Genomic DNA, 8290 nt, shown 5'->3' on the forward strand with positions numbered 1-8290 from the left:
TAATTGATCAGGATCATATCATGCATCCGGACACACATATATATCATCTCGATCGTACCTACGTAGCAGCAGCCCACAAGACAACGATGGACGCGCGTATAATATTCATCAATCTCTGCCCCCTCGAGAGACATTTCAATTATATTCGCAGCATATAAATATATCGTGTCTTCATCGATCGATATCGTCACACAAAGTTGGAAATTCCGGCCCTGCCTTAATTTGTTTGCATGCATGCAGCCATGCAGGAGCTAGCTGCTGATTGACGATTCACGAGAGCACAGTATTCGTGGGCCGGCCGGGCTCCGGAATGGAATGGCAATGCATGCCGGGCGGGCTTAATTTGTTGTCTTCCTTGGTGATGACAAACTCCTTGCCATGTAAACACATGTGCGTTGTGAGTTGTGACCGAGCTAGCCGACCGACATTGCCCTTGATTTGTCAGATAAGATGGAGCCAGAGTAGCGTGAGTGTGCAGTGCTACGTAGTGGCCCATATGGCATAGTCCATTAAATTCCCCGCAGTATATATTCTCATTGGATCGATATATTCTCCATGATTGTTGGAGCCATTCTTGTTTTGTTGGTATATGTACAGGCATGCAGCCCACCATTAATCGTTAATGGTTCTGCTAAATTAATGGTTCTGCTATTTCTTAGGCGACTGAGAAATAACTATTTTTTAGTCGGTCGTAACAATTTTTTGATTCAATTATTGAGATTCGTGTAAGATTAATGTAGGTTCGATGGAGAAGAAAATCTTGATTGGATGGCTAAGATTGTTGACTGAGAAATAACTATTTCTTAGGCGACTGAGAAATAGACAGTCCCATTGGTTAATTTCTCTGTATTCTACTGGCTCATGCTTGCTTGATTGATTCTCCATGATTGTTGGAGCCATTCTAGCTTGTTTTGTTGGTACGTACTTATACTCCTAGCTAGCTGACTCGATCGATCATGCATTGGATTCCCTGGCCGGCCGGCACTGCATCGATCTCTTCCTGGTTGCTAACTCTTTCTACGAAAAGCATATATGTGCAAATGAAAGTTGTATGTCTGATAAGGCAAGTTTCTCAGCTGCTACCACTACAACAGTACTCTGCAACTTGGAGGAAGTACCGGATCAACACAGTCCAACAGATCTAGCACAAAAGCTGCCATCAAATTAACCATGCATGCATACACTGAGGAGTTCATAGTTCATGCTCTTCATTGACAATAACAGCCAGGAGTCTTTGTACTGGTATATGGAATTTTGGACACCATGCATATGCATGCATACATGTAACCTTCGTGCCATCCATCGATCTTAGCTGCTAAACTAGCTGCTCCGATCCATATTAATTGTCAAAATATTACATGTATCTAGACGTTTTTTAGACATAGATACGTCTATATTTGAGTAAATTTGAGACAATTAATATGAATCGGAGAAAGCAGGAGATCTCTCCTAGCTAGCTAGCTTGCTGGATCCTTGCAGAAGGCACGCAGCACCGCCTGCTTCACGACATGCTCGTCCAGCACCACGTTATTATTCCCCCCTGCAGCCTCGAGGCGGAACGTGTGGGCCGTGGTGCCGCTGCAGCTGCGGGCGTGGAGCACGGCGAGGCCCAGCTCCTCGAACGCCTCCAGCGCGGAGACCAGGCAGCAGCTCTTGTTGTCCCTGTCGGCCGAAGACGACGACGACGACGACACCTTCACCAGGAACCCGCCATCCCCCAGGGCTTCCACTCTCACCGTGGGGGAGCCGGCGAAGCTGTGGTGGGCGCCGTCGTCTTCCTCGGGCGATATGATGATCATCTCCTGCCGGTCCGCGAGCCGCCTCACCACCTTCTGCTTCAGATCCTTGATGTACTCCGACGCCTCCAAGATTATCGAAGCGTCGCTCACCTGTTAACAACATTGCCATCTTATTGCTCACACAAAAATCCTATATCTCTCCGGCCTGATCGAAAGAGCGCCGTGTGCGTGCTTCAAACTTAATTGATCGGAATCGAGTAAGAGTTATGTGCCAATTACCGCGTGGGAGTGAGTGATGGAGCGCAGGATCTGCAGCTTCTCCTGGAGCGCTGCTGCCTTCTTGCGTTCATCCCTCCACATTTCTCTCTTGTCGATCTAATCTAGCTAGCTCCCCGGCCGGGGCCGGCCCTCTCGACCTCTCTTTCTTCTTTCACGTCTCCCTTCAAATGCTGCGCCTGTGAGCGAGATACAGACTACAGAGGGAGCTGCTGCTAGCTTTAAGGGATCAGCACTTCAGTAACAAGAAGCTCTCTGCTTGTCTCTATTTATAGTGGTCGATCTCCGTCACGTGACCTAATTGCGTAGCATTACGGGATGGAATTGATGATGGGCACAGGAGAGAATCGGTTTTGCCAGGAAAGAATTGATGATGCTCCTCCCTCCTTGGACCTAAAGTAGAAATGTCCAAATACAAGCCACACGTATTTAAACACATAAATTTAGTCCGGTTTGCCACACAGTCTCCATACATAGCTAAACATACCAAGGAAAATGATTTTTGCCTGGTGTCTATAGTGCACCACATGAGCGGCGTGTAATTAGGCCGCAACCAAATGTTTTTGAGAAACCAAAAAATTGCGCATCCAGGGAATCGAACCCTGGTCAGTACCGTGGGAGGGTACTATGATACCACTACACCAGATGCGCCTGACTGACGACGAATGGACAATTTCTGTAGTCGTAACCGAATTAACAAAAGGGGGCGATTTTTAGCCTAACACTTGTTTCTAAGCTCTATCATGGAGTATTCACCTAGATAAGAAAAATAATCCTAAGAGGCCTGGTCTCTCACTCCAGCTCACACAACCATGTGCATTATATGACATGTAGTTAAATTAGCCTCAAAAAGAAAAATAACAACTATAAGATAATGAATAAGCCACGTGACATATAATGGACGTCTCTTTGAAGGAAAGAACATATATATCTCTTAGGGCCTATTCGGTTTGGAGGAATCTTATAGGATTTGTATAGTATTTCAACCCTTAGGAATTCTTTGTTTCGTAGGAATGAAAATGTTAGATTTCTAAGAATTTTATCCAAATTAGCCTGATTCCTAAAAATTCTAAGCATTATGTAATACCTCGTTGAAAAATCATAAGGACCGGAGTGTGCATGACATTCCAATTCTATACTTTCCCCATTCCTATGATTTCAGAATCATATAAACCGAATAAGTCATAGGATTATTTTTCCTCTCCTGGTCTCCTCCCATCAACAAGGGTGCTACGTCTGCAACTGTAAAAAGAAAATACAACATCTCATGATTGAAAATACGTTGTATAACTTTGTAGACGCCCCAAGACCACTAAATCACCCTCATTATTCTTTAATCCATGTTAGCCTTCCATGCTACTCATATATGAGTTGACAAAAGTGAATTAAGTTACACTAATTGGTATTTATTTCAAGTACTTGACAACGCCGAGCCAATCATCAGATGAGGCAAAGCTTCTATAAGATGAATAATGAAAAGAAAGTTCTGTTTTTTTTAGGGAAGGGAGTTTTTTCTTTTTTGACAGTAAAGGGAGTTTTCTGTTTGACAAAAGGAAGTCGGATTTGTTTTTTTTAGCGGAAAAGGAAGTCGGATAAAGGGATTCAGGAAATCCTTTTAGGATGGCCCAACTACGTCTCTTATGTTCGATAATCGTCTGGCCCAACTACCGTAGGCCCAAGCAGTGGAGGAAGCGGCCATACAACAAAGGCCTGGCCCAACTCAGAGAGCCCCGGAAACCCTAATCCCCATCGAGCTATAAGGCGCCGCCTGCGCCGCATTTCCCAAACCCTTGCGCCACAACCACACCGCAGGTAAGGGAGAGCGGCGGCGGCGAAGATGGTGTCGCTGAAGCTGCAGAAGCGCCTGGCCTCCAGCGTCCTCAAGTGCGGCAAGGGCAAGGTCTGGCTCGACCCCAATGAGGTCAACGAGATCTCTATGGCCAACTCCCGTAAGAGCCTCCTCTCCTCTCTCTCTCTCTCCCCCCAGCTTCTCGCTTATCAAGTGTATCCCGTAGATCTGTTGATTTTATGGTGATCTCCGCGGTTTAGGTAGCTCGTAGAGGATCGAGCGATACTTGCTTGTGCCGCGCGCGCTTACCTCATCGATCGTATGAACAGCTGGTTGCCATGATTGGCGTTCTTCGTGTTGCGGATTGCCGTATGATTTTGTTCTTTGTTTCTGATTTTACCATGATTGCCATGGACTGTGCTGCACAGATTTACCTGTATGATGTTTCTAGTACTAGATGAGGCACGGATTCGTGTAGTTGGTTGTAGCACGCTGTTGTCAACGTGTCTATTCACTTAGATGGAGTTGCCAGACATGCTCATGCCAAAAACCTTGTGTATTTTCCGTGTCTTGCCGCATTAAATTGGCCGGTTTGCATGCCATGATGCTGGTGTCGGCAGTGTTATAGATATCTGTAGCTTTTTTTTTATGCCAGGAGGATCAGTAAGTGGTATTTGTCTGTGCGTGCTCGATGCATGTACTGTGCTCAAGTATCCAGGCACAGGCATCAACTGTCCCTAATATCGATGTAGGTGTAACTTATGTATAGGCAATATATCCAAATATGCAGAGATGCCATTGCTGTATTGTTTTCTGTTTGGCAGAACATTTACACCAAAACTTTAATCAATGTTTGTCAAATTCTCCCCACACTTCCAACACTAATAGACAATTACATAGAAAATGCTGAATTTTAGGGAACAGGTTGCCCCATTAGCTTGAGATTACATTCTTTGTATGTATATTTCTAGAATGTTGTATTTATGTGTGCTAGTCTCTTTCATTTGTGTACACAAGCATAATCGTTTGAGACTCTGGTTTATCATCTATTGAGACTACCTTTTGTTAGTATGCATATTTCAGCAACGAGTACTTATGTACACCAACCTCTTTCATTTTTTTACACAAGCATAATTGTTTGAGACTACGGTCTATCTATCGAGACTGCCTTTTGTTAGTATGCATTGTTTTGTTAAAACGTTGATTTGTAAAAGAATACAAATGTAATAAATTTATAATTAAAATTTGCAGGGCAAAACATCCGGAAGTTGGTCAAGGATGGATTCATCATCAAGAAGCCTCAGAAGATCCACTCCAGGTCTCGTGCAAGGAGGGCACATGAGGCCAAGCAGAAGGGACGTCACTCAGGATATGGTATGCAGCTACATCTTTGGCATCATAGTGTTCATATTTGAAAATGTGTGCCTTATATTTCCTTCTGCTCTCTGTACAGGTAAGCGTAGGGGTACCCGGGAGGCTAGGCTCCCCACCAAGATTCTGTGGATGAGGAGGATGCGTGTCCTGAGGCGCCTGCTGCGCAAGTACCGCGAGGCAAAGAAGATCGACAAGCACATGTACCATGACATGTACTTGAAGGTCAAGGGTAACATGTTCAAGAACAAGAGGGTCCTTATGGAGAGTATCCACAAGTCCAAGGCTGAGAAGGCGAGAGAGAAGACCCTTTCTGATCAGTTCGAGGCCAAACGCGCTAAGAGCAAGGCAAGCCGAGAGAGGAAGATTGCCAGGAGGGAGGAGAGATTGGCCCAGGTATTATAATGTTTTCTGGCGCATCTCTATTTATTTCATCATGCCACTAGATGTACTGCTGCTTCCGCATTGATATCACAATACCAATAGTTTAACATTCACGGAATTTGTATTTGAATTATCATCTTCCCTTGTTCTGGTAGTTCATTATGAGAATTGAAAGCTATTTGTAGGTTAATGTTGAATAAGGCAAGCTACCATATTGTGTCATATTCAGTGTTTCCTGTTCATGGGATGATTTCTTTCTTCCATTGTTGACATAATGAATCTATCTTAGTGTAGACACAATCAATTTATTTTTCCTTGTGGAAGGCAGAAATATGATTGGATTCTATGATCGTACTATTGTTGTTAACATTTGGTTACCTTGAACTCTCTTTTCAATAGGGCCCGAAGGATTATGCACCAGCCGCAGCCGCAGCTCCAGCTCCAACTGCAGCGTAAGTTACATCAGAATCTTGATGGCCTTGGATTGTTGTGTGTTTCATTGAGCTAATGTACTCCAATTTTCATATTACAGGGCCCCAAAGAAGGCGAAGAAGTGAAGGTTTGTTTGATGCGAAGCTTTAGCTTTCTGGAAAAGGGTTAGGCTAATTTTGGAGCGTCAGAAATGTGTTGGGCTATATCCAATCAGTCGTGTCTAAGATACCTTATAAACATATCATGTTTGTTCTGTTGGTTGGATGTAAGCTGAGATGTTTATTATGCAGAGTTTCTTTAAAGGTTATGTTTATGAACCTAGTTTTTACATCCTGTATCACCTGCTTACGTATTATCATTACGTCTCCTGCTGGTCTTTGGCAACAGGAGAATCTACGGTAACGCCATTTGGTTTTTGACGTGGGTACACGTTTTTGTTTGTTGTCTGATTTGGGTGTTGATTTCGTGAAGTGGTGAACTCTTGCGTATGCGCTGTTCACCGAAACTAAGGTCCATTGTATACAATCCTGCTCATGTTGGGCTAGGTGCATGCATAAAGGGCGTATTTGGTTTTTGCTTGACTCGCCGGACTCTTGTTGTTTTCTGGCATATGGTACGTGGCTGCAGTACGGTTTCAAAAGCCTCAAAGGTATTTCTCGTGCATGCACAAATATATGGTCGCGTTTTGGTTGGCTGAACAACGAAAACCGTATATTCAAGCTAGCTCGAGAGAAATCATATTACTGCTGCTAACATATTTAGCACCCACATTCGATAAACAAAAAGAGACACAGCATAATTTACACTGCGAACATATTTTACACCCAGTTTCAAGAAAAGAAAAAACGAGCACAACATAATTTACAACTCTCTCTGACCATCTCCAGCATTCGTACGTTCGAAATGCTCTATTGCCACTACGACAACAAACTCCACTGCTGCACGAAGCAACTAAGATGCGCTGCGCAAGCGAGTTTAATCACACGGCAACCATCAGCTGCCCCACGGCGCGGCGCCGCCGTCTCCATGGCCGCCGCGGCGGGCGGCGAGCATGGCGGCGAGAGCCCGCGAGTGCGGCCAGGCGGGGTTCCCTCGCCTGGCGGCCTCCCTGAACATCTCCTCCGCCCGCGCCAGCGACTCGTCCGCCGTGTCCTCCACCATCGTCCCGGGCACGTCGTGCTCCATCCGGTCCTGGGCGCCGCCGTCCGTGGCCGCCGTGACGGGCTTCCTCGTGTCGGCGAACTCCACCTCGGCCAGCGGCGACGGCTTGTGGGTCCGGTAGTACTCCCGGTCCTCCTCCCTCACCCCGCGCGCCTCCGCCTCCTCCTCCCCCGCCGTCGCTTCCCCCAGCGGGTCGCTCCCCGCCGGCGCCGCGGAAGAAGAAGACGACGAGTGCCGCCGCCGCTTCTGCGTCAGCGAGGATCCCTCCGCCGGGTCCGCAAGCTCCTGGGACCCGAGCTTATTGTTAGTTCCCCCCGAGGGAGCGAAGGGCTTTTTCGCCTTCGTCTCCGGCGGTGTGAACCTGTCGTGGGCGGCGGCTTCCTCGGCGGCGGAGAACTTCGGTGGCCGATCCGTGTAGTCGTCGCTCGGCGGCTGGCCGTCGCCCTCGCCGGCGTGGACGGCCGGGTCCCCCGCGCCGGCTCCCGTCGAGCCGGCGGACAGCGCGCGGCCGCGCTGCACGAGGGATCGCCATGGCTGCTGCCCCGAGGCCACGAAGCGGAGAGCTCGCGCCGTGCTCATCATGGCAATGGCCGCCGCTAGCTATAATGTATACGGAGAAGAATTCTTCGATTGCTTCAGCTATCTCTGTCTCGGTGCTCGATTTCGTTCTTGATCGTGGCGGCTGTATATGAAGCGCGGGTGGGTTGCTTGGGAGTGTCGAGAGAGACTGACACGTGGCGGCCGAGAATGAGGTGGAAGACACGAGTCGAGTTGGAGCCGACTAGGAAGATCTGTCTCTGGAATGCCCCGGATGTTTCGACTTTGGGCTGCATCCATCAGTTGGGGTCCCCCGTTCGGCCCGCTACATTCCGGCCCATTAAAAGCTACTGGATGGAAAATAAAGCCTTCTCTGTTTTATCTTCTTCTTAATTTTCTGCAAACAGCCGTTGCAACGGGCAGTAACGACTCCTCTTTTCCCGCTTTTTTTTTTTACATAGGTCGTCGCTCGATACCATGCGGACGATGCATCCGCAGCGTAGGAGACCTGGGATTATTTCTGCTGCCTACTTAACCCTGTCTGTTAACACTCCATCGAGAACTGCAGGAAACAATGTGGTGGATAGCAGCAATCAGATGG

At 47.2% G+C, this 8290-nt stretch overlaps 3 protein-coding genes and 1 non-coding gene across 4 annotated transcripts; 1 reads left to right on the forward strand and 3 right to left on the reverse strand.

The window, feature by feature from the left end:
* Positions 1 to 1159: 1159 nt before the first annotated feature.
* On the reverse strand, positions 1160 to 2270 carry LOC100835782. The gene is made up of 2 exons (XM_003559757.4): positions 2019 to 2270; positions 1160 to 1889 (listed from the first exon to the last, which is right to left on the reverse strand). The coding sequence occupies exons 1-2, from the start codon at positions 2097 to 2099 to the stop codon at positions 1458 to 1460; spliced, it is 513 nt and encodes a 170-aa protein (XP_003559805.1). The 5' UTR covers positions 2100 to 2270; the 3' UTR covers positions 1160 to 1457.
* A 325-nt stretch (positions 2271 to 2595) lies between these two features.
* Positions 2596 to 2666, reverse strand: TRNAG-CCC. The gene has a single exon. It is a non-coding gene; the product is annotated as a tRNA-Gly (tRNA).
* Positions 2667 to 3789: 1123 nt separating this feature from the next.
* On the forward strand, positions 3790 to 6352 carry LOC100831315 (60S ribosomal protein L19-1). The gene is made up of 5 exons (XM_003562408.3): positions 3790 to 3964; positions 5056 to 5178; positions 5258 to 5571; positions 5959 to 6011; positions 6092 to 6352. The coding sequence occupies exons 1-5, from the start codon at positions 3853 to 3855 to the stop codon at positions 6114 to 6116; spliced, it is 627 nt and encodes a 208-aa protein (XP_003562456.1). The 5' UTR covers positions 3790 to 3852; the 3' UTR covers positions 6117 to 6352.
* Positions 6353 to 6741: 389 nt separating this feature from the next.
* LOC100836087 lies at positions 6742 to 7734 on the reverse strand. Its single transcript, XM_003559758.3, has one exon. The coding sequence runs from the start codon at positions 7732 to 7734 to the stop codon at positions 6985 to 6987; it is 750 nt and encodes a 249-aa protein (XP_003559806.1). The 3' UTR covers positions 6742 to 6984.
* Positions 7735 to 8290: the final 556 nt, after the last annotated feature.

Source organism: Brachypodium distachyon, chromosome 1 (assembly GCF_000005505.3).
Source record: "Brachypodium distachyon strain Bd21 chromosome 1, Brachypodium_distachyon_v3.0, whole genome shotgun sequence".
Lineage (NCBI taxonomy): Eukaryota > Viridiplantae > Streptophyta > Magnoliopsida > Poales > Poaceae > Brachypodium > Brachypodium distachyon.

What these genes read in the sequence shown, in the direction of transcription:
- LOC100835782 (XM_003559757.4), bottom strand. Translation starts at nt 2,099, where the DNA reads ATGTGGAGGGATGAACGCAAGAAGGCAGCAGCGCTCCAGGAGAAGCTG. An exon ending in CCATCACTCACTCCCACGCG is followed by an intron (nt 1,890 to 2,018) that starts GTAATTGGCACA and finishes TGTTGTTAACAG; the next exon opens with GTGAGCGACGCTTCGATAAT.
- LOC100836087 (XM_003559758.3), bottom strand. Translation starts at nt 7,734, where the DNA reads ATGATGAGCACGGCGCGAGCTCTCCGCTTCGTGGCCTCGGGGCAGCAG.
- LOC100831315 (XM_003562408.3), top strand. Translation starts at nt 3,853, where the DNA reads ATGGTGTCGCTGAAGCTGCAGAAGCGCCTGGCCTCCAGCGTCCTCAAG. An exon ending in GGGAGGAGAGATTGGCCCAG is followed by an intron (nt 5,572 to 5,958) that starts GTATTATAATGT and finishes TCTTTTCAATAG; the next exon opens with GGCCCGAAGGATTATGCACC. An exon ending in GCTCCAGCTCCAACTGCAGC is followed by an intron (nt 6,012 to 6,091) that starts GTAAGTTACATC and finishes TTCATATTACAG; the next exon opens with GGCCCCAAAGAAGGCGAAGA.